The sequence below is a fragment of the Rattus rattus genome, chromosome 1, assembly GCF_011064425.1.
Source record: "Rattus rattus isolate New Zealand chromosome 1, Rrattus_CSIRO_v1, whole genome shotgun sequence".
NCBI lineage: Eukaryota > Metazoa > Chordata > Mammalia > Rodentia > Muridae > Rattus > Rattus rattus.
Genome location: NC_046154.1, coordinates 47,228,292 through 47,252,245, shown reverse-complemented (window position 1 = coordinate 47,252,245; position 23,954 = coordinate 47,228,292). Strand labels below are relative to the sequence as shown.

General features: G+C 51.8%; 1 protein-coding gene across 1 annotated transcript in view; it reads left to right on the top strand.

Annotated features, from left to right (window-relative positions):
- Positions 1–752: 752 nt before the first annotated feature.
- Glis1 (GLIS family zinc finger 1) overlaps positions 753–23,954 on the top strand; it is a 69,339-nt gene continuing 46,137 nt past the window's right edge. The window contains exon 1 of the mRNA XM_032900847.1: positions 753–1,647. Coding sequence (XP_032756738.1) covers positions 841–1,647 — 807 coding nt within the window. The 5' untranslated portion in view covers positions 753–840. The remainder of the gene's footprint in view (positions 1,648–23,954) is intronic.

Below are 23,954 nucleotides of genomic sequence, written 5' to 3'. Positions count from 1 at the left end.
TGCCATCCTTCCACTTTCACCGTTGATGTGGATAGGGACCCCAAACTTGCCCAGAATGAAGTGATTTGCCCCAGTTTGCCCAGCTAGCACAGAACTGACCCCCAACCTCAGGCCTGGTCTCCCAGTTCCCAGATGGTTCTCCCGAGAACTGCAGCTTCACACACATCTGAGCTCAGAACTCTGGGCCATCCTGCCAAGAATCCTGTCCCCTTGCTGTTGACGGTGCCTCGGGCTCCCACCCAGTCACACCAACTGTGGGAAGACAAGCCGGATAGGGCAGATGTCACTAAATGAAGGAATGAGTGTAGAGAGGAAGAATTTAAACCCCATTGGACCTGAAGAGGCCTGTAGCCTTTTGCCCACAGAACCCACTTGAAGGCCAGTGGGGAGGGTCAAGGCTGGCTCCAGGGAAGTCAGAGAGGCAAGTAAGATGGTGACAGAAGCAGCAGTAAGTGGGTCTGGCAGAGGATGGTGCCCTCCCGGGCTCCTCATTCATGCCCTGGTTAGCCTCCCGCCTCCTCTCCCTCCTGTATCTCTCTCCAGGCCATACCCTTCTTGCTTCTGCTTCATTTCTCTTCCCCACCCTTGGCACAACCAGTTCTGGTGTTCCCTGTGTTCTGGCTTCTGTCCTCCTCTTCTCCCCAGACCCCTCCCTATCTCTGCCTCTACTTCGCAGGAGGGCAGAGAGCCTGACCTCTCCAGCAGAGAGCACCTGCCTGCCTTTCACAGTCACTCTGTCCACTTTCTTCCAGGTCACCCAGACCTCAGGCTACGTATGCGAATGGCAGCCTCCCAGCAGCCCAGCACATCAAGCAAGAAGCCCTACCCGACTACCAGGCCATGGTCAGCGCCCACACACCCCTGCCCACCCACTGCCGAGCCCCATTGTCCATGGGTCTGCACTCAGACCTGGACTTCCCAGGCCGAGGCCTCACCAACCCCGCACCTTCCTGCTACCTTGTGGGCAATGAACCCATCTCAAGCCTGGGTCCCCAACCCGAAGCCCACCTCCCTGAGGGCAGCCTGAAACGCTGCTGCCTCCTGGGCCTGCCCACCACCTCTTCAGCCTCCTCCTCACCCTGTGCCTCCTCAGATATCAATCCTGTCATCCACTCCTCCCAGACAGCTCTGGTTAGCTGTGTAAATGGACTCCGAAGCCCACCTCTGCCGGGAGACCTGGGGGGCCCTCCCAAGCGATCACGGCCTGGGCCTGGGCCTGGGCCTGTATCCAGTGACGGCCAGGAGGGCAGCTTGCAGCTTGAAGCATGCCGGAAGTCAGGCTTCCTGAAGCAGGAGCCCATGGACGAGTTTTCAGAGCTCTTTGCTCCTCATCAGCAGGGTTTGCCACCTCCCTACCCCTTGCCTCAGTTGCCTACTAGCCCCAGCCTTGGAGGCCTAGGGCTAGGCCTGGCGGGCAGGATGGCGGCCGGTCGGCAGGCATGCCGCTGGGTGGACTGCTGTGCAGCCTATGAGCAGCAGGAGGAGCTGGTGCGGCACATCGAGAAGAGCCACATCGACCAGCGCAAGGGCGAAGACTTCACCTGCTTCTGGGCCGGTTGCGTGCGGCGCTACAAGCCCTTCAATGCCCGCTACAAGCTGCTCATCCACATGAGGGTACACTCGGGTGAGAAGCCCAACAAGTGCATGGTGAGTCCCGGGCTGCCAGGCCCTCTCAGTCTCCCACAGAGCGGACCACCCACTGCCTAACCTTGGGAGCAAGGCTGAGAGCTCCCACAAAGTCCAGGGCTGTGGGTGTGGCCAGTGTATGTGCCCGCCATGCATGTTTCTGTCACTGGAACCTTGGCAGGACTACCTCATCCTTGCTAGGTGCCCTGTCCCCCACATTGAAGCCTTAGATGGATGGTAGATGTAATTTAGCATGCCATGCAGCCTGATGCTGTGTGATCTCTGAACCTAAAGGAAGCCTGGTGAGACTGGTCTTTTCCATGTCACCTTAGTGGCAGATAAGTAGAGAGTGTGCCCTCCAGCACTGGCCTTGACCCAGTGTACTTCCAAGAGAGGCTCCTAGACCTTCTGAGCTTCCCAGTGTTGGCTTCTGTAAACAGGTGCTGGGTCCCTAGGGCAGGCTTGGAGCTGAGGTCAGGACTTAGCATAAGGCCCTGCACAGCACCAGCAGGGTCTGGCTGAGGTTGAGACAGAGGTTTTGGGGAAAAGAAGGAGAGAAAGAATCATGTGTGAGAGGTGCAGGTACCCTGACCTCGGGCCCTTCTGGCTGGCTACATCCATGTTGCTGTAGTAGAAAGTCCTATCAGAGGCTAGGAGAGAGCTCTTAGTCCCTGTCCCCACCCTCCCGTTCAGAAGCAGAAGCCTGGGAATGAAGGACCGGGGCTTGAGGGTGCTATACAGCACAAACAATGCAGACCATTCGGACTACACATGTCTCCCTCCGTAGCTACCAGGCATAGGCTGAGTGTGCTCTCCCGTCTTGAAGATAGGAAATCTGTCAGTTCATAAGACAGGCTACCGGTGGGCAACCTTGAGGAGAGAAGGAGGGAGAGGCTGGGGCTCAGGAGCTATTGTGCTGTGCAGAGGTGTGGGGGGAAGGGGACCGAGCTGCTGGAGAATTTAACTTGATGTCTTTGGGCTGAGAGTATGCAGGCAGGAGGGCTGATGGCTGAGTTAGTCCCTGAAGATGTGAGGTCTTAAGACACACGGCCTAATGAAAGATGTGCTTCTCTAAGATGGGGAAGATCAACAAGCCGATAGGCCAGGGCTGCAGGAGGCAGCCTGTCTTCCCTCAAGGCACAAGGTCTCAGTTGTCACTCATCTTCCTCCTGTGGGGAAGCCATGGTTTCTGTAATGGACCTAGGGAGTAACCGGAGGTGGCCAACAGCCTTCTTGTGCTAGGGCTTTGTGTGCAGACTCCCAGTATCCAGGAGTGGCCAGTGAGATGACCTGGGCCTTCCTTGAGCCCAGTTGGGGCCTTGGTTGCTCAAAGCATCCTCAGGATCTCCCTGGTCTCACTTGATTCCAGCCTCTGCATGGCACTGGGGGCCTAGATTTAGTTCTGTCACAGTCCTTGCCCTGAACAACCACACCCTTAGGGATGTGTCCTCAGGCCATCAGGGACCAGGCTGTGACATCCCTGGATGGAGTTTGAAGAGGAATAGGAAGGGAGTCCAGAGAGCTTCATGGGGTTGGTGTTTGATGCCTTTGGGGGATACATTTAGTCTTTATCAAGACACTGTGAAACTCAGGGCTTTCCTATATGGAGAATCAAAGGTCGGAGGTCAGATAAGTCTGGCCAGCTTCCCACATTCTTGGCACAGTAGTGACTTCACAGCTCCATGTGGTCCTCACCACATCTCTGTAGATAGGAACTGTTCACCCCCATTTTACACATGAGAAATCAGAGAGTCAGAGAGGTTGCACAATTGACTCTAGGTCACACAGAAAATATTAGAAGCAACAAGATAAGAGAGGCTAAGAATCGGAGTGGTAGTAGTGATAAAAGTAAGTTATCCAGAGTTGTACCACCAGTAACCACTGGAGTGGAACTGAACCCACATCCCTGTCCACTGCAGTGCCCTTGTTAATTTAGATGCTTCTCTGGGGCCTGCAGGCTGATGCTGTCAGGTGAGACTATGTGCAGTGGGAGCCTCTGTGGAGCCCCACCCCAGGCTGCTCCCGATGGTGGAGTAGGTAACCAGAGCAGTGGGCCAACCCCGGCCCACACCCAGGTGAATTGAACAGCTCCCATCCCTGTAAAATTATTAATTTCTCATGACAGGCCTGTGCTACTATGTCTGTAACAGACAAAGGAATCTTGGACTGAGGCCTCTGGAGGACAGGAAATAGATGAGACATTTTGATTGAGGAGTAAATGGCCCACTAAAATAGCAGTTAATCCTTTTAGTATCTTCCCAGCAGCATTTCCACAGCTTTCATGAGGTAAGCTTCCCTCACCCTGTCTAACTGCAGCACCCCCATGCTGGCAGCTGGTTTAAATTTAGCCTGTGGAGCCTCTGCCCGATCGATCGGATACCAGGCAGTCTGGGTGTGGAGAGAGGAGCCAACTCCCCACCATTGCCCCTTAGTCCTAAACCCTGCTGGCCTCCAGGTAACCCCGCCCTCCCTTGGCCCTGTCCTGCCCTGTTCAGTAGCAGGCAGCCTGAGGAAGCTTCTAGATCTCCCTACAATATCCTGTTGTCTCGGTCTTATTAAATCCGGGGCTTCATCTGCGTTACCATAACAAGCCTATGTCCAACCCAAATACTCACAAGGCGCCTCGAAGACGTGGACTTTGAAAAGATTAGTCCCCTGCTTTCTTAGGTTGGTTCCACCAGACAGTCAGAATCCTCGTTGTCTGAGCTGCAGAAGCCAGCAGCCAGCCATGGGGCAGAGAGGGGAACAGCGGCTTCAGCTTCTCAGGATAGCCCTTCCCTGCCGTGGGCTCTGTAAAACAACAGCGGTGCCCAGAAAGGTCCTTTCTATGATGAAGAATTTTAACAGCACCGTGATGCCTCATGGGGGTGGGGGGAGCACGAGCAGAGCCGCCATTTGCCAGCTCTGTAACCGAGGCAGGTGACTTACCCTCTCTGAACCGTAGAACGCTCATTTATAAAATGAGGCGATAATCCTGTTGTTAGCAGGATGCAGGAACTCCTCCCCATCACAACCTTCTTGGTGTTGCTCTGAGCCAACACAGGTCTGTCCGGTGCTGGTAAGCAGCTGAAATCAGACTGTTCCCTGCCCTGCCCAGCCCAGGTCAGCCGCAGTCTTCTACCTTTTACACCAACCCTGCTTGCCCCTTGGGCCCTGGTACATTTGAATGGTGGCCTTGACATAGCTGAGTATTAGAGCCAGAGTGAACCAAGGAAGGCAAAACTTAGCCCCAAGGGTTTCTGGAAGGACACACACACACACACACACACACACACACACACACACACACACACACACACACACACGAGAATTACATTTATGCCCACTCCTAGTCTCCTGGCTTCAGCCCCTCCCCCACAACTGATCTCTGGTGCTTGGGGAGGGAGGGTAGAGGGGGCGGGGCATTCTGAGAGTCTTCTTGTTTTGCATGAGCTTGGTGTGAGCATCAGCTTAGGACAAAGCTGGGCAGACTACAAGGCCCAGAGGGGCAGGCCAGCCTCTAAGGGTCACAGTACATGGGAGGTCAAGGGGGGAAGGGGAACTGGTACCCTCAGAGACTGGCTACAGTCACCTAGCCTAGGTGTACCCCACCCTTTACCGTGCATAGCCTCCTTCAGCAGTGCTTGTCCAGTCTTGGCAGGCGGAGTGCCTGGATATATGCTCTGCTCCTGGCTTTTGAACCTAATTTTGAGGCTAACGCCACCACACTATCACAGCCTCATCCCAGGGATGCCCTGGGCCCCTGAAATGTCTAGACGGGCAGGTCTGTTGGTCCTTCCCCTTATGTACAGACAGAATATAGGGGAGCCAGAGCCAGAGAGGGTCACCAGGAGCCTAGGATTGCACAGCAAATGCATCAGGGTAAAACATAAGCAAATACTGGGGGAAGCTTAGGCTGAGAAAGTGACCCCCAGACAAGGAGAGACCCGCTCCCTGACAGACTCGCTTAGTGAACCAGACTTTATGCCGGAAGCCATTTGAGGTGACTTGGAGATTCTGCCACTGGGAGAAGCATGCCATCACATGCTTATAAGTAATAAGTCTTGCCAAATTCTGCTAGGTGATGGGGATGCGAGGGAGACAGGAGCTAAGGATAGAGAGCCAAGATCAGCGGGTCTCGACCTTCCTTATGCTGTGACAGCTCCTCATGTGGTAGTGACCCCCCCAACCATGAAATTATTCTCGCTGCTACTTCATAACTGCAATTTTGCTGCCGATATGAATTATAATATAAATATCCGTGTTTTCCAATGGTCAAGGCGACCCCTCTGAAAGGGTTGTCTGACTCCCAAAGGGGTAGTGACCCACAGGTTGAGAACTACTGGCCCAGAAGTATAGCCAAGCTGATCAAGAGGGTAGGACTCTATAGATATCCTTGGGTATTGCTGAGGAGGTGGATCAGTGGACAAAAGTATTTACTCCATGCAGACCTGAGCTCAGTGCCCCAGCAACATCAAAGCCCAGCAGGGCCATACACATCTGTAAGCCTGGTGCTGGGGACCAGCACATTCTGTGGATGCAGATCTCAGCAGCATCCTGGCCAGACAGTCTAGCTAAAATGGTGAACCTCCAGGTTTAGTGGAGAGGCAAGGTATTCTGATGTCAACTCCTGGCCTCCACATGCAACCACATAGGTACGTGTACACACATATACACACACACCTTCCCACACACACCTCCATACACAGTCATATACATACACACACCTGCACATACACAGACACAGACACACACACACACACACACACACACGCACCTGCACACATACATACCTGCACATACACATACACACATCCCACACACTCATGCACACCACACACACCTGCACACACACACCACATATACACACACTCACACACATATACCTGTGTGCACACAACACACATCACACACACATACACCTTCGTGCACACCCACACACACCACCCCTATCCTTGGAGCATCCAGGGCACAGGGATCTCGTCCCACTGTGCAGACGGGAAGGGTATTCTAGGACATAGGGATCAGCGTCCCCATTGTACAGTTGGGGAGGGCAGTGGGAACAGCAATGTGCAGCAGATTCACACTCCTGCTGGGACACCAGGAGTAGGATTTGAACCTGGGCCTCAGCCTGACTCTGGACATGTCCTCCCACAGCTCTGGATGGGGAATTAAGTACATATCCAAACTTGAATCTTACTCTGTAAGCTTTCAGGGGCCCTTGCCTGGGTCCTGGGGTCACAGAGAGGGATCAGCTAGGTTCAGGAGCCCTGAGCTGGATAGGGAGGCAGGTCATTAAGTCGCCAAGAGAGATAGTTAGCTGTGACTTGGTGGGTTCTCTGTTCTCTGTGAAGGGACAGAAAGTTACCTGAGAACAAGCCCCTGGCACGGAGGTTGGAGTTCCTAGCCAGGTTTGAGGGCTGCGTAGTGTGTGTGCTTTAACACCTCTCCCTGGAGGACTCCGCAGCTAGAAGCCCAGAGGAGCCACACTCCGCTCAGGTCACCAAGTCACACCCTGCTACGGAAATGGGGCCTGAGTATCACCTCATTCCAGGGTTGGGAGATGCCTGAGTAGGGAGATGGTTTTGATCAAAGACAGCTTTGCAGTTGGCATCCAGAGTGCCCATAGCACTAACCTCTCCTGGGGTCAGTCAGTCCCTTGTCCACCTCACTAGGAGACAAGGGAGTCAAGGCCAGAGCAGGCACCAGGGCCTGAGCCACCCAGGGAGTTCCAGCAGTCTTGTATTGCTTGCCTCCTTCTGGTCCCTCAAGACCTTCCTGGGCTCCCACTTCTTAAAGCCTCTAGGCCTTGGCTTCTGGTTTCTGGGTTGGCAATGTCTTTCCCAGCTTGGCTGACTCCTGCTTTTCCCTCACATCCCTACTCAGTGCTTCCTGCCCAGCTCCTTCCCTGGGCCTGCTGTTCTCCCAGGAGCTTCCTGGTGTGGCCAGTTGTCTCGGAGACTGTATTACTTTACCCATTGCTGTGACAAAATGCCCGACAAAAATAATCTTAGGGGTGAGTTTCCAGTTTGAAAAGGTATACAGTAATAATAAGGTACTCAGTAATAATCTTAGGGGTGAGTTTCCAGTTTGAAAAGGTATACAGTAATAATAAGGTACTCAGTAATAATCTTAGGGGTGAGTTTCCAGTTTGAAAAGGTATACAGTAATAATAAGGTACTCAGTAATAATCTTAGGGGTGAGTTTCCAGTTTGAGATGGTATACAGTTGTTCACGAAGGAGTGACAGTGTGATAGCAGCTGTTATACTGTGTTGAAGTCAGGAAAGAAGAGATAAAAATGCCAGTACCCACTTTGCTCCTACCTTTTTAATTCAGTCTGAGGCCGCAGCCCATGTCATGGTGCTGCCCACATCCAAGGTGGGTCTTCTTCAACATCACTAGGGATGTGTTTCCATGGTGATTCTAAATCCAGTCAGGCATGAAGATTAACCCTCAGAGAGACTGGGTGGCAGAGGAGCAAAGTCATGGGCCTCTTTGTCCCAGGGCTGGGCCAAGTTGTCCAGATAGTTCCCTCTGAAGTCATGGCCCTGAAGAGACTCTAATGCTGTCCTATCTGCCCCCTTAGCTGGCACTCAGAGTTTTTGTACCTGGATGCTGCCATCAGCGTGTGACTGGTGCAAGCCTGGCCCTCGGCCTAGACTGTCTTACCTGCGAAGGGGGGTGACTGGGATGTCGTGTGGCTTGGGACAACAGCCCATAAGAAACTGTGACAGATGATTCTGAATGTTTTGGACAATTTTCCTTTTGAATGTGTGTGTGTGTGTGTGTGTGTGTGTGTGTGTGTGTGTGTGTGTGTGTGTGTGTGTGTGTTGGAACAGGAAAGTTTGTTGTACAAAGGATTCTACTGTGGGCTGGCTTTGTTAGGCCTCTGCCTGCAGTGCCATGTACCGGCTCCTCCCTGCCTGCACCTTTGCCTGCCTGACACCCCTGCTCAGGCCCCTCCCAACACATTTTAATTCAAAGCTGCCCACAACACTGGTAAAAGCTGGATGGGCGCGGTAGCCCTCCTGTGTAATCTCAGCACTCGGGAGGTGGAGACAGATGGTCCCAGGGCAAACAGGCCAGCTAGACTAGCGGACTCAGCAGGGTCAGTTAGCGAGAGACCCTGACTTAGTAAATATGGTGGGGTGCGATGGAGAAAGACACTGACTTTATCCCCTGGCCCCTCTATACACATAACACACGGATGGACAGACAGACACACACACACACACACACACACACACACACACACACACACACACACACCCTGAGCCTGAGCCTGAGCCAGGGGCTGGTGACAAGGCTGGGCAGTAGCCAATACCTATGTTAAACCCAGGTTCAGATCTGTATGCTGCCCTTTGGCCAACAGTGAGACCTGGCAAGTCACACAGTCCCCTGAGCCTGGATGAAGGGACGCATGTCGTGAGGGTGAGATGATTGGGTATGTGGAGTGGGTACTGTGTCCTGCTGCTATCAGAAGCTGGGGTACAGGAGCCCTAGTGCTCCCCAACTCAGCTGCAGGCTCAAGGGACTCTGGAACACCGGCCAAGCGCTGTGAGCTCAGCGCTGCTCTGTGGAATATGAAAAACATTAAGGATTTAAAAAAAGCACAACCTTCTGAATCGAATTTAAAATAACAAAAGGAAAACAGCTTTTGAATTTAATGTAAACGGAATTGAAATGATTCCCTTGTTGGAATGAGAATCAGATAAAATCAACAAGGACTCTGAGAAAGTGTCCAGACTGCCTTTTCCAAGGGATGTCTGTCATGGGGATGGCAAGCGCCACAGTGAAGCATTAACTGGTCCTGTCTCGGGTGTGTGGCTCATGTCTGGTCAGAGCTGGCACTGCCCTGGCAGGGACGCTGTGGGACAGACTTCACCAGGGCACTGTCCTGCCAAGTGGGAGCTGGGGCACCGGGTTCCCCCGATGGAAGGAGAAAGAATGGTTCCCTCTGAAGAGACTCCTGGGCTGCTCTCTATACCTCCTTCCCTTCCCAACCTCTCAGCACAGCTTTATGATGTCCTGGGCCAGGTTTAACCAGAGCCATACGGGGGATGGGATGGGATGCAGGATGGGGCGGCAGCAGATACAGAAAGAGGACAAAGCCTTCCCTGGGAGCCATGAGAGCTGGGCTCTCTCTCACTGGTTAGTAAGAACTTCTCCTGTGCAGACCAAGAGGAAAGGCATTGCGTGGAAAGAGATGGTAATCTTCACCGTTGGTAGGTGTGTGGTCGTGCTACCTTGGGTCTTGATAAATGCATAATATCTAGGAACAGAGTGGAGATTGTAATTGAGCCTCAGTAATCCTCAGAGTCTATAAGCAACTTGACTCTACCCCGGGGGCAGTGGCGAGTCCCTGAAGGGTCCTAAGTCGGAGAGTGGCATGAGCTGACATGAAGAGGCCTTTGAAGGGGAATGGTCCTAAGCCAGAGCGGTTTGTCTCCAGATCCTTCAGAGCAGCATGGCTGGGACTGTGCCCCAGAAGCAGAGCTTGGCTGTTGGCCAGTACTGGGCATCCTCTGACTGGGCCCAGTTGGCTCGACATCTGCACACAATTGGGCACTAGAGCCCAGTCCCCACTAGAAACGATGCCCAGGACACTTAACCAGTGGGAAACGGAGAGACGTTTCCCATCACGTGGCTAGGTAAAGTTTGCACAACTTTTCTTTGTTTTCCACTGGCCCCCACAGTAAATCTTCCTCCGCTGCCAGGATGGGCCATGGAGGCCTGTGAGTGATTAGGGTGCGACTCCATCTCCTTGCCCTGCTTTCTTACTGCATGGGTAGTGGTGGGTTGCACCGATGGATGGGTCAGCAGCTATGTGGTCTTGCAAGGGTCTGGGAGGTGAGCTATGGGGGGGGGGTCAGCCTCCTTCTGCCCTCTCTAACCATGCCAGGCTCCCTTGGCAGACCTGCTTTGTTACAGACATAAGCTCCAGGGAGCAGGGGGCTTGGTCAGGCTGGCCTTCGCATCTCTTAGGATGAGACGTTTGGACCAGAGGGCTCTACAGGACTGTGCATCTGGATAAGACCTGATGGGTCTGTGGACATGAGCAAGGCTAGCTGAGTGATATTTGGTGGAAAGTGCCTACCAACCCTCACTCTATAGGATCCCTAAGGCACTGGGGCCTGGAAGTGGCATTCACACCTTCCCTGACAGGGTTCTTGATGGGCAGTATCTGCTTGGGAAATGAGCAGGGCATGGGTAGATTCCAAACACTGCAATCCACGGGGTTACAGCCATGGCCAGGTTTCAGTTCTCCGTGTCCTTCCCCAGCTCTCTACCCTGTGATCCTCCCCTGACCTGTAATCTACTGTCACACCAGAACTGATCCACCCAGCTACACACCACAGCATCTGTTGAACCACGTGGTTCAGGGATCCCTTTGGTCTGCAACATTTCAGACTGCATTGCCAGGAAACATGGTTAGAACTCAAGGAGTCTTGTATGGCCCCTGTGCTTTCTTACGTTCTACACTCCCAACTTTAACAGCTCCCGACCATCTCCCCTCCAGCATCCAGACTGAGGGAAGGGATTCCCAGGCCACAGCTCTCACTGCCTGGGTTTGTTCCTTTGCTATTTGCAGATTTGTAAACCGAGGTTCATAGAGAGGATCCGGCTCACTGCAGGTCAAGGAACCATTGGTCAGCATGTCCCAACATGCCAAGGGATGTCTACTGGTGCTTGGCATGTGCCGAGCCCCAGGCTGAGGGCTCACATGCCTCACTGTCCAATCCTGAAGCACACTGCCCGTGTTACATGCACTGAGAAAGAAGCTTCCAGGATTTGGCGTCTCACTGTGTGTTCCTTTCAGCCACCACGTCACCCCAGTAGAGGATCTGAAGGTCCAGGTCATCTAAGGGTGACCTGCTAAGTTCAAGGCAGGAGTGGCTAACATGTGTGCAACAGAATCGCTTTTGTTCCAGCGATCTGGTACTCAAGACACCGCTTGGCTGCCTCCAGGGAGACCTGCTCAGCAGTGGGTTCAGGCCTCACCCTCCTGTACACTGGAGCAGTGTGGTGACTGATGCCCATGGATGTCAGGCCCAGAGGGAGCTGGGTGGGTACAAAGACTCACACAAGCACACACGCAAGTGAGCTGAGCTTCCGCTGTGGGTCTAGGAGCTACCTCCTAGTGTTGGGGCCTCGGTGTCTCTGTGTGTGACAAGGGATTTGACTAGATGAAGTTTATAGCTATTCTGCTCCTGACTCCTCCTCCTCGAGGCAGCACGGAGCAGGGGCGTGGGGCCCATTCTCTCCACGTCCACAGGCAAACTTCTGTGACTGGAGCTAGCAGCTCTCCCCCTTTGGAGCCTCATTTTTCCTCATTTGTAAAGCGGAAGACCCGGACTCCAGCATTTCTAGATGTTCTGGAACTCTTCAGAGGCCCCTAGTTACATCCTCATTGTCCTGGCATGGCTGGAGGAAGGAGTGAACCAGAAAGGGAGGAGCAGGCAGAGTCCTCCCGGACACTGACCCTATTTCTCTTCCAGCCACGCGGGCCTCCTGGCTGCTTCTCAGACATGTTGGGCTCATTAGAACCACATGCTCTCTGCATAGCTGTTCCCTCTGCCCAAATGCCCTACCCCAGTCTGACCTCTATGCATTCAAACCCCGGCTCCTACGTTACCTCCTCCAGGAGGCCTTCCCTGACCTGTAGCCCACTCTCTGGCGTCTGTATCAGTTCCCACCGTGCAGCCAGAGCTCCATGATGTCTGGACTTGAGATTTGTTTCCTGCTGTCTTCAGTGTTGTCACCAGTCCCCAGCTCATAGTACGTGATCCACAGGTCACAACGAACGTCACCAAATTAAGGAGAGAGTGGTCCAGAGGTGTTGAGGGCAGGTCTTGGGAAGGGTCCAGGAAGGGTATCAGAAAGCTTTTAAGTGAACACCCTACTGTGTGTGTAAGGGACTCAACGGTGCCAGGTGAGCCTGAGTTGGGCCATCCAGGAAGCCCAGCATCAGGAACACGGTAGATGCTGAGTACTTCCCGGCCTGGTTCTTCCCTCACACCATCTGCCGCACTAGTTCAGAATTCTTGGAGCATCAGACCCCAAGACCCCATCCCCTGTACCAACCTGGAAACTCATCCTGCTTCCTTGGAGGGTGCTACAGCTTACAGAGAAATTTGCAGTGAGATTCCCTACCCAGTAGATGTCCTGTGCTCAGTCACCATTGCATTGGTCCCTGAGCCGCAGAGCTTAGCTTCATGGCCAAGTCCACAGATGGAGCAAGGGTACAAATTGTCATTAATTCACAACAAGAAGATCTGTGCAGACTTAGACTGTAGCAGGGGACACAGTGAGGCTCCCTAGAGCTGCGAAAAGTGGGAAGGAGCCAGCTGCTCACTAGTCCAGAATTTTCTTCAGAGAGTGCTGCCTTCTGAGAGCAGAAGCCTGTGTTTCTGTGGCGAATCCTTTGACCTTGGCAATAGTCCACTTTACAGATGAGGAAACTGAGGCTGGGGTGCAGCCCCTGGCCTTCCACTGCTCCGGTTACCTGTGTCCAGAGGTTCTCTGCAGAGTGTGAGATGGAGTTCCCTTTCCCTTGTATTCCCCCTGGAGACCTAAGAGGCAGCCATTCCTTAGGGACAGTCACCTGGGACCACTGGTGGCCTCGGAGCTGATCTCAGCACTTAACCTGCACCCAAGAGGTCTGGTTAAAATAAGAATTGGCACCATAAGCCCCAGGCTTCCTCCTTCAGGAGAGTGGCCACCTCACCAGAAAGGGAGGGGACCAGAGGTGGGGATAGGGGATCTGGGGGTAGGGGTGTCCTTGGACTTTGGCCTGAGAAAGGGCGAGAATCTAGGCTGTGTACAGGGGCAGACAGACTGTAGGGAACCCCATCCCTATGGGCAGGAGTTGGCATGCCCTAGGATCTAGGTAAGCCCTAGGCCAGGGGTTCTTAGTCTGCTGGTTGAGACCCTTTTGGGGGGAATCACACATCAGTTATCCTGCATTTCAGATATTTATAATTCTCAGCACTAGCAAAGTTACAGTTATAATAGCAATGAAATAATTTTGTGGTTGAGGGGCCACTACAACACGAGGAACTGTACTAAAGGGCCAGAGCATTAGGAAGGTTGAGAACCACTGCCCCAGACACTTACAGGTGTTGACTGGGCTGCCATCTTGCTCCTGGCTCAGTTTACCCCTCAGCACTGTAGAAATGATAAATGTCTGCCTGGGGTTGTTCACCTACCCTCCAGAAGATTCATCCCAAGATGATTGTTCCCCTTCCAGCATGTCTGTTGCCATGGCAACCGTCAGGCTACTTGGATAGAGAAGCAGGAAGTGGGTACCAGTGGCGAGGCTCAGGGTTTCTGCCACATGTCTCCTGGGGTCTTTTGATGCTTGTGTGAGGTGAAGAGCTGTTTCCCCAGCCAGCTCTGCCCTCACCACAGCCTCTCAGTGAAGTAGGCCCTGCTGAGTACTGAGGAAGACAGGTGTGGTCCCCAGAGCAGGGGCTCCCAGCTCCAATCGGTAGGAACAGTAGAGCTGCTGGCTGCCCGCAGTCAACACCTCTGTAGGAAGCCTGCAGCTTACTCCCGGAAAGTACCAGCCCTTTAATTGTCTCCACATTGAGAACCAGGAGTGTCTGTCCTGCTGAGTAGCTGGTGAAATCAACCAGGGACCCACCCCCCACCACAGCCCACAGGGGCGGTGGTTCAGCCTTCTGAGAGCTGTCGGAGGTGGTTACTAGGATCCAAATTAAATGCACCTGGCAGGGGCCCTCACTTCCTCTGGTAAATTCATGATAGAGGAGAGAGGAGCATTGGGTGCAGCCTTGGGCCACAGGTGAGCTGGGCAGGTGGGACTTGAAAGTTTGCATTGCCTATTGGTGAAATGGGAAAAGTGAGCTGGACCTCGGGTGTTCAAAAAAAAAAAAAAAAAGTTGTGGTTTTTGACAGCGTTGGCAGTGGCTTAGAGACAAATATCTCAGTAACTGACTGACTTACGTTCTATCTGTGTCTCCCCGAAAACCAAGCCAGCAAAGGTTGGGCGTGTGGGAGTCCCAACCTCACTGGCCTTCCATATCCCCCACCCACTATGGAAGAGGGAGGCAGGGAACACCACAGAGTCCCCTGTGGTGGTCTAGCCTGTTCTGCTCTCGATGATTCTCTTTCTTACCAGTGAGTTTTTCTTGTCTTTGTAGCTTTTGCAAGAGAGAATCTACATGCTGTTCTCACCGATTAGAGCACGTATGTGAACAATCTAAGCTTGTTTAGTTTTAGGTTGAACCCTAGGTTTTTGTTGTTTGGGGTATTTGTTCGGCTTGGTTTTTGAAGGTTTCCCATAGCCAAAGCAGAGAGGGCACCTCGTAGACTTGCAGGATTCCTTTTGTGTAGGAAAGGAGACCATCAGCTTATGTGTTAGGGCTGGTTTCTCCCCCCACCCCGCAATATTGACCTGCTGTGAGGGCTTGTGGGAGCCACGTGAGCGGTGGCTGCAGGGAGGCTTAGCAGACAGAGCTCTTGATTAGCATCACGCTGATGCTGTTCCTAAGAAGTCACTCAGCCTCGCATTCATAAAGAACTCTGCTTGGGTGTGATCTGTGAGGGGACGATGCTCAAGACCCAATCCCGGTTAGCAGGGCTTCTGCAGCAAACAGCCTCTCTGCAGACTCCAAGGCTCAGTCTGTTACTTGGGGCTGATTAAGCCACTTTTCAAGGAGTGCGGAGCCTGGTGCACTCTGTGGGTCTTAAGTAAGAGGAGACATTATGATTGACCCGGCTGAGGTAGGCCATCAGAGAGCACCAAAGAACAGGTGAGAGGCATCCAGGAGGAGGCAAGTACACGGTCCAAGTCTGAGAGAGAGAGAGCTGCTTAAGTCTGGCCTGGCAAAGGAGGGGAGCCCCTACCGCCTGGGAAGAACCACTTCTGGCTGTATGGGGCCCATGCACCCACGGGTGTTCTTGGCAGCCCTTACATTGAGAGGCACAGAGTCTGTAGGCCCTGAGCCTGTGAACAGGAAACCTACATTAGCTTCTCCAGAGCCAGCCACCCCAGGCCCGTAGGGTGAGAGTCTGTGATGCTGTGGTCTCGGTACCCTAGGTGTCACCCTGGCAGGTGTTCCATCTGCCAGGGTCCTCGGATCCAGCCTCCTGGAGGAGGCCTAGCTGGTCTCCCTCGCATACACTCACCACTCTGAGCAACAGTCTGGATAATTGGTGTGGGGCACACTTGCCATTCAAGGATACACCGGGATCTGAGAGGGAGCAGGGAGAGGCAGGAACCAGGAGGAGCTGAGGGAATGCCTGAGTTCCTTGAGCAGGTGGATGGATGCCCACGCAGTGACCAGGCGGCTTGGATGGAAGAAGGTGGGCACCAGCTGGAGCCCTTGGCCAGCCCAGTGCTGGCCCAGGCTGTGTGTAGTCCTGTGTGTATGTGCAAATGTGTGCAGTGGACCACCTGCCCTCAGCCACAAGCATCCACACGGACGGGCAGAGGTATGTGGGAATTTGCCCAGAGAGGAGGTGCTGCAATGTGTCAGCAGCTGAGAGCTGGAAGACAGACCGTGATACTCATGTAGCTGGGTAAGGATGGAGCCAAGGCCAGAGAGGCCCATGAGTGGGGAGGTGTCCTGACTATAGAATTCTCAGGCCTCTGTGCTCAGGACTCTCAGTATATGCACGTGGCAGAAACTGCCAGAACATGGGTCTTCTACCTAATCAGCTGGGAACAATTCTCTTTTATGGATGAGGAAATTGGAGGCATAGAGAAGTCAAGTCACTGAAGAACACGCAGCTCTAAAGCGCAGACCCAACCTCTTAAGAAAGTGTGTGAATCTGGGAGGGGCTGGGTGAGGTAAATGGAATGGAGCTGGTTTAGGGCAAGAGGCTTTACTAGAAGGTCACTCAGGACTCTAGACATAGAGGAAGACTGGATTGGAGAACAGATCCTTGCTGAGACTAGCAAGGTGAGGTGAGGGCTCAAAGTGGAGCTCCAGAAGTTAGCAAGGGGCACTGAGGGGCTTCTGCAGGTGTGGAGGTGTCTGAGTGGGATGCTGGGCACATCAGGCTCTCCTGTGAGAATGTCATGGCGTCCCAGGTGCAGGGTGACATTATGAGGCTCATGCTCTTTGGGGCTGGGTGGTACAGTATGCTGTTCTTGCTCACTGGGCCCCCCAAAATTCTGGCCTGCTCTCACTGACTGACTGTACTTTCCCTGTGTTTCCAGAAACAGCAGATCCTGGGCCAGGATGCCGAGGCCCCTGTGCAGTCCCTAGCGCCAAGCACTGTCCTGTGCATAGCTCTGTATATATCCATTGACCCATCTGTGATTCAGATTCGACTGACAGTTGCTCTGTGTCTTACCTTGGTGCTAAATGTCAGCCTCTTAGCAAGGGCTCCTGCCTCACACAGGAAGGTATCTTCTGACGTGAATTGGTGTGGCCTGAGAAGCGGAGGACAGGAAGACAGACTTGACAGGCTCACACTGGAGGATCTGAAGGTAGTAGGACTCGAGAGGTGTTCTGCTCAGTCTCCGAGCCCTAGCTCATTTCATTTTTAGAAAGGATTTATTTATTTTATTTATGTGAGTACACTGTAGCTGTCTTCAGACACACCAGAGGAAGACATCGGATCCCATTACAGATGGTTGTGAGCCACCATATGGTTGCTGGGATTTGAACTCAGGACCTCTGAAGAGCAGTCAGTGCTCCTAACCGCTGAGCCATCTCTCCAGCCCTCATGTTAATTTTTTTATCATATCATGTTTGATAGATTCAAAAGAATGCATGCAGGTATGTGTCAGCAACAAAGCATAGCACAATGACCGTCTGTGAGGTTCTGAACTGCACCCCATCTTCTGTTTAGTGTTCTCTGCTTTTTAAAAAAAAAGCAAAAGACAGTTTCTCCACACAGTCATGTCCTTAAACAATGAATTGTTTAGTGCTGCTTCATCTAAAGCAATATGGCGTCTGTGGGCTGTACACGTTTGTCACTTAATACTATCTTTAAGACTACATGCATTACCGCAGCCCTAGAGCTTATGTTGTGGAATTCAGTGTTGGGTTTCTATTAGTATAGCCTAGGCTCTATGAAGGTCCCTGTTCACTCATGTAGCTGTTTTGCCCCAGGGGAGGTTCCTTGGAATGCGTGCTTTGAAATGAAATTGCTCATTCCGGAATGGAAGAGAGAACCAAGTCGGTTGTAGAGGTGGTTTTGAGGGGTTTGCACACCCACCTGCACGATGTGGCAGCCCTTTGCTCTGTGGCCCAGCAGGCGTGCGTAAGGCAGCACCTCTGTCTTCATTTACATGTCCACATGCAGGCACGGTGGGTGGTGCATGTGTGGGGGTGCTCAGTGGTCTTTGACTAGAGCAGTGTTGAATCTAAAGTTGGAGCGGGAAGAACCGCCATCTTGACGCAGTCTTATCCATGAACATGGGATGTTTCTCCCTTTCCTCTTCTTCAGTGGCTTTTATTTGTCATTTTCCTCCCATAGATCATATGCCCAGAAATGCTCCTTAACTTAAGACGGTGTCACAGGCTGATAAACTTGTGTTCAGGTTGAGAAGCTGTAAACTGAATCTTACTCATTTGAGCACTTTCTCTAGACTCTTGCCTAACCGCTTCATTTTTAAGGAGCGTTGCTGTGTTTTGAATTGATGTCCAGAATTCATTTGTTCATTCCAAGTATCTAGGAACATATAACTTTGGTACATTGCCCTTGTGCCTGCGGATTGCTGTGATTTGCTCCTACCAGCAGTGTTTCCACACACATGCCCTGTCCCCTGTGAACGGCCTCACTTCTTCCGCAGTCTGTGTACATCTTTCCTTCTCTTGTCTCGTCATGTTATCTAAGTCTTCAGTACGGTGTTAAGAAGGCGTGTCAAGAGCCTCAATCGGGGCAGTTCTTTTTATTCCTTATATTTCTTATGAGCATCGAATGTCATCAACTCTTTGACTAGTCTAGTGCACATGCAGGTTATTTACAAATGTAGTATGTGTATTCCTTAACTTTCAAATGCGGAAGTTAACTTGCAGACTTTGCTGTTAACCCTAAGAGCCACGGGGTTATAATGTGCTGTCCCTTCTACAGTCACCATGAGTGATGTCACCACGAGTGATGTCTGCTGTGTTTGCATTTCTCACACGTGGCTCCTCTGTTCTGATATCAGGATTTTAGCTGCTCTTGCAGAATGAGTTAAGGAGTGTATCTTTTTATATTACTGGAAGCATTTATGGAAGACCGGAATGACACTGTCTGGACATTTGGTAAAGCTTACCTATAAAACTGTCTGCATTTGATGTTATCTTTGTGATATTTTAAACTACTGCTCCAATTGCGTTAATTGGCATGGAGCCATTCAGGCCTCTATTTCTTTTGAAGTCATTTTCCGCCTTCAGGAATTTGTTCATTTTTATGTATGTTTTCAAGTCATGGCCATGAATCAGCCACTTTTGTTCTTTTGTTTTTGTTTTGTGGTACTGGGTAACTGAACTAGGGGCTTTGCACGTGCTGGACGAGTCGTCTCCCATTGAGCTATAACCCCAGCCCTTTCTTACTTTTCTATTTTGAAACAAGTTCTCCCTAGGTTACCCAAACTGGCTCAACTTAGCATCCACCTGACTCAGCCTCCTGAGTAGCTGGGATAAAGGGCATTGCCAGACCTCAATCAGTGTTCTCTCCTTCTTCTTTTAAGAGTGTGTGTGTGTGTGTGTGTGTGTGTGTGTGTGTGTGTGTGTGTCCCATATGTGTATCTGTGGACCCTGTGCTTACTTGGCCTGTGGCCAGACAGAGGCACTGAATCCCCTGGAGCTAGAGTCCCAGATGGTTGTGAGCCACTGTTTGGGTGCTGAAATCAAATTCTGGTCCTCCATCGAGTGCTCTTAGGCACTGAGAGACCTCTCCAGCTCCGGCTGTCACTGTTGAAAACCCTGCTGGATCTGTAATGATACTGGCCTCCTTGCTAGCATCCTTCACGTTGTGTGCCTTCTCCCTGTTTTTCTTACTCCCTTCCCAGAGCTTTGTCTCCTTCCTGGTCTTTTCAAGAATGACTTGTTTGCCTCTGTCGTATCTGTTTAGACTACATCAGCGTCTGCATTTATCTTCATTTTCTCCTTCCTTTCCATGTCTAGGGTGAGTCTCCAAGCACATCAGGTAGTTCCCAGCTTCCTAGTGATAGTCCTGCACAGTGACCTTCCCCTCTAATAACTGTCCCTGTACCACGGAAGCCCTGGTGCAGCTCTGGCTTCATTGCTCAACTCCAAATGAACATTACTGTACTCGTTCTGATGCTTTGGCTGGTGCAGGAAGTCTCTCATTTTCCAAACATAAGGACATTTCCCCCCTTTTATTGCCTTCTAATTAAATTCCACTGTAATTGAAGAGCATTATTTACACGGTCTGACCCTTAGACCTAATATATGGCAGGTTTTTGTAAATGTTCCTGTGTGCTTGAGGGAAATTGTGCACACTTGGTTTTCATTCTGTAGAAAGTCTTCTTGTGTTGTTCAAATCGGCAAATTTATTCACTTCTTTTTGCTTAACATGTTAGAAATGGAAAGAACACATTCTCTTCCTCCTCGGGGGTGACCTGCGTTCCCACCTGTAAAGTTGGGTTCATTGCAGCCCCGCTCAGTCTCTAGAAACCTAAAGCTTTTTACCATGAGAGAACAGATCTAGCCCTAGTAAGTTTTTCGCATAAGCTCTACTGTGTCAGATACTCGTGTGGCTGCACAGCCTTGTGGATGGTTTGTGCTGGGGACCCTTTAGCTTTACACTCTCTTCGTTCTTGGCTTTTACGTACAATCCGTGGAAGTGGCAGGTTAAATTATTTCATTCTGTTGTTCTTTAGTCTGTTCTCTTTCAATTAGCATGTAGGCTTCTCAGTTCTGTGGTTACCAATGCATTAGGACATGTTTCTCTTTTTATTGTTGCTTAAGGCCAGGCAGGAAATCAGCATTCCTCTGCCTCAGACTCCCAAACTCTGAGATTACAGGACTGTATCACCACAGCTGGGTCTGTGTTTCTGATATTTTTTTTAAGATTTATTTTTTTAGTATTTATTTATTTTATGTATATGAGTACACTGTTGCTCTCTTCAGACACACCAGAAGAGGGCATCAGATCCCGTTACAGATGGTTGTGAGCCACCATGTGGTTGCTGGGAATTGAACTCAGGGCCCCTGGAAGAGCAGTCAGTGCTCTTAACCGCTGAGCCAGCTCTCCAGCCGTTTCTGATATCTTACATTTTGCCTTCTACTTCTGCTGTTTCTGTCCCCTTCCCCCATTTTTTCCTGAGTTTAGTTGCTCTATCTTTCTGGATTAAGAGCAATTTTTCCTTACTATTCCCCCATCCTCCTGCCTGCTGTCCCAGTAGTTATGTGCTCAAGTTCTTTGGTTAGTGATTGGCTTCAAACTTTGTCAGACATTCTTGACCTGAAAGAGCAGTGAGTGAGCACCCTGCCGCCGTCTCTAGCTGTACACCCGCCTCAGGGCACTGCTGGCCACACTGTCCCTACAAGTGCCGGGGCTGCAGGGCTCTGACCCTGGCCTTTGTACCTGCCACACGTTTGGAGTGCCATTGTTTCATGGCAGAGGTGTTGAGCTCTGGCCAGCGAGTGTAGATTCAACTGCACACCCCACGTCTTACACAGCTCACACCTTCCTTCAGGAATCATTGTCCAGCATCCTGGACAGTTCTTTTTCTCAGTTCTCTCACAGTATTATTCTCTTACAGCGGGCTTCTGTCTTGGCGATGAACGTGGTCTCGAGGTCGTGCTGTGCAACGTTGGTGTTTTCTGGCTTTTGCTCTTATGTGCTTCAACCCAGTTCTCTTTGTGATCGTAGCTCCGGGAGACACTCCCAGCCTTTCTTCCGGGTTCTCTTCTCTCCTGAAGCTCTGATTAGAGGTGCACCCTCTCAGCCTGGTGTCTAGCCCTCTGGTTGGAATTCTGCAACATGCCTTCAGCTCCTCCTCCTGAGTCAGTGCCGTCTAAGCCAGTTTGCCTAATTTAAGTCACAAAGACATTTTTAATTAACAGTTTTAATGCTGAAACTTTCTACTTGGTCCTTTTCCAATACTGTTGGTTGGTTGGTTTTGCTAGCCTTGGTATATGGTCATGTATACTTTGATGTGTGGTGGCGGGGAGTGCATGAATTCATGCCTACAGATGTCAGATGCTGAATGATGTGTCAGTCACTTTCCACCCCACCCCCTTTCCGAGACAGGTTCTCTCAGTGAACCTGGAACTCACTGATTGGCCAGACTGGCTGGTCAGCAAACCTCAGAAGTCCTCTTGTCCCTGCCTCCCCAATACTGGGATTGCAGTGTGACCAGCGTACCCACTTTTTTTCTGTGTGGATGCCAAGGATAGATATCAGGCCCTCATGCTTCTGTGGCAAGCACTGCACAGACGGAGCCGTCTCCTCAGATTCTCCCCCATGTTTGTGGTTCCGTCCTTTAAACAGTTCCACACACTGAAATCCACGCTAGGGGGACGTCAGACTTAAGGCTCACTTCCCACCCGGGGTTCTCCCATCTGCCTGCCTTCTTGTGTTTATAATCTTTAACCGTGAGATGATATAGCTTGCCTCTGCCTTGTAGAGGGGCGCAGTGGTTCTCCCTTATCCACACGGTGTTGGTTCCAGGACCTCCCACAGATAACCAAGTCTGCAGATGCTCAAGCTCCTTATGTGGAATGCAGCAGCGTTTGCTTGTAATGCGTGCACGGCCTTCGCGTGCACGGCGTTCAGCTACTCTAAACCCTCTCTAGACCCTCCTTACATCTCATTTACACTGCACCGTAACTGCTGCCCCGCTTCGCTGTCTGCATGGAGAATAACGACCAGAAAAAGACTGAACACGTTTGGTACAGATGGGGTTTGGGGGTTTAGGGGGGCACTTTTTATCCTTGGATGGTTGACCGTACACATGCAGCATTTGAGGGTAGCAGAGGACAGCCGTAGTGTTAAACACCGAGAACCTGGTAGTAGGCCACTTTGGAGCCTGGCTGTGTCTCCCACGCAGGCCAGGCCGAGGTGAAGGTGGAGCAGAGCCCCGGACCACCTGCGACCTGCCGCCAACTCCTGTCATCAGGCAGTTCACAGCCAGGCTTTAAGTTGCAGCTTTCTGGTTGGTTTCTTCTCAGTCTCTCAGAACTTCCTGTAACCAGAATAGTAAAACAGAATCCACAGTTCTGCATGGTCTGGTTGTGTTGCGGCTGAGTGGCTCAAAACCCGTACCCCAGGCCCTGGGGTAAAGTGGTCTGCAGTAGACAGCAGCTACCCCAGACGCTGTAGAACGGATCCCAGAAGTTAGGATGACGCAGAGCATGAAGAACTGCTATTCAAAGAGCGATTGCACGAGCTGCTGTTGTGAGGTGCTGGGTGTTTCCCATGCATTATCACCCCGAGGCCTCCCGTAGACCCAGGCCTGTCAACACCTGCATTTCACCACAAGAACTCCAGGGTCCCAGTGTTGAGGCCCACCTTCGTCACAGTATCGTGGTGCGTTGCTGTTGGAAGAGGAGCAGTTGCTGCAATATCATCGTGCCAGGGAGCAAGGCTGCGTCCTCATTGAGAGGCAGTATGGTGCAGTATGGAGTGCTGCTGTGACTCAGACAGACAAGGGATGAGGCTCTCACAAATCCTCGCAGAGTGACCCTGAGTCAGTACAGCTTGTGGTGCAAGTGAGAAGCTTGGGGTTCAGGGGTGTTTTCCCACATGTAGGAGTCTCTATGACGGTGTGACCCTCCTGTTGTTTCATTTATGTGACTGCCCTTCTCCGGTGTGTCCCCCTGTCCTTTTGTGTCCCATCTTTGTTCAGACCCCTTGGCACCTGCTTCCTGTCACCTCTGAGGCTGACTCTGACCTTTCTCCCTGGTTCTCTCACCCACCAGGGCCTATGGCCCAGCAAACATTCATCATGTCACCACTTTGGTCAGCAACATGGCCTGTGTCGTCTTTGTGGCATGGGGTCATCCAGCCTCTGCCTGCTCACCTGTGACTGCCTTCCTACACCACTGACCACTCGCATGCTATCATGTTGCTTGGATCATCTTTCCCTCATGGGCAGGTATGGTTAGTAACAATGGTCTCGGTAACTCTGTCTGCTTCCAGCTCTCATTTTTGTGTTATAGGGAAAGGGCCTTGAAACTAGGCTGCTCTGGGTTCAAACCCTGGCCTCACCACTTACTGACTGAGTGGACCATTGGCATGACTTGGGTGAGCTTTACTACTGCAGTAGGAAGAGGTGGACCAGCCTCCTAGGGGTGTGGGAGTAAGTGCATGGAGAGGGGATGCCCTCCAGCCTCCCTGCCCCCTCCACTGGCTGGCATCTTCCCCCCAACCCAAACAAGCTGGCTCTCCAGGCTTAAGCCGCACTGGCGTC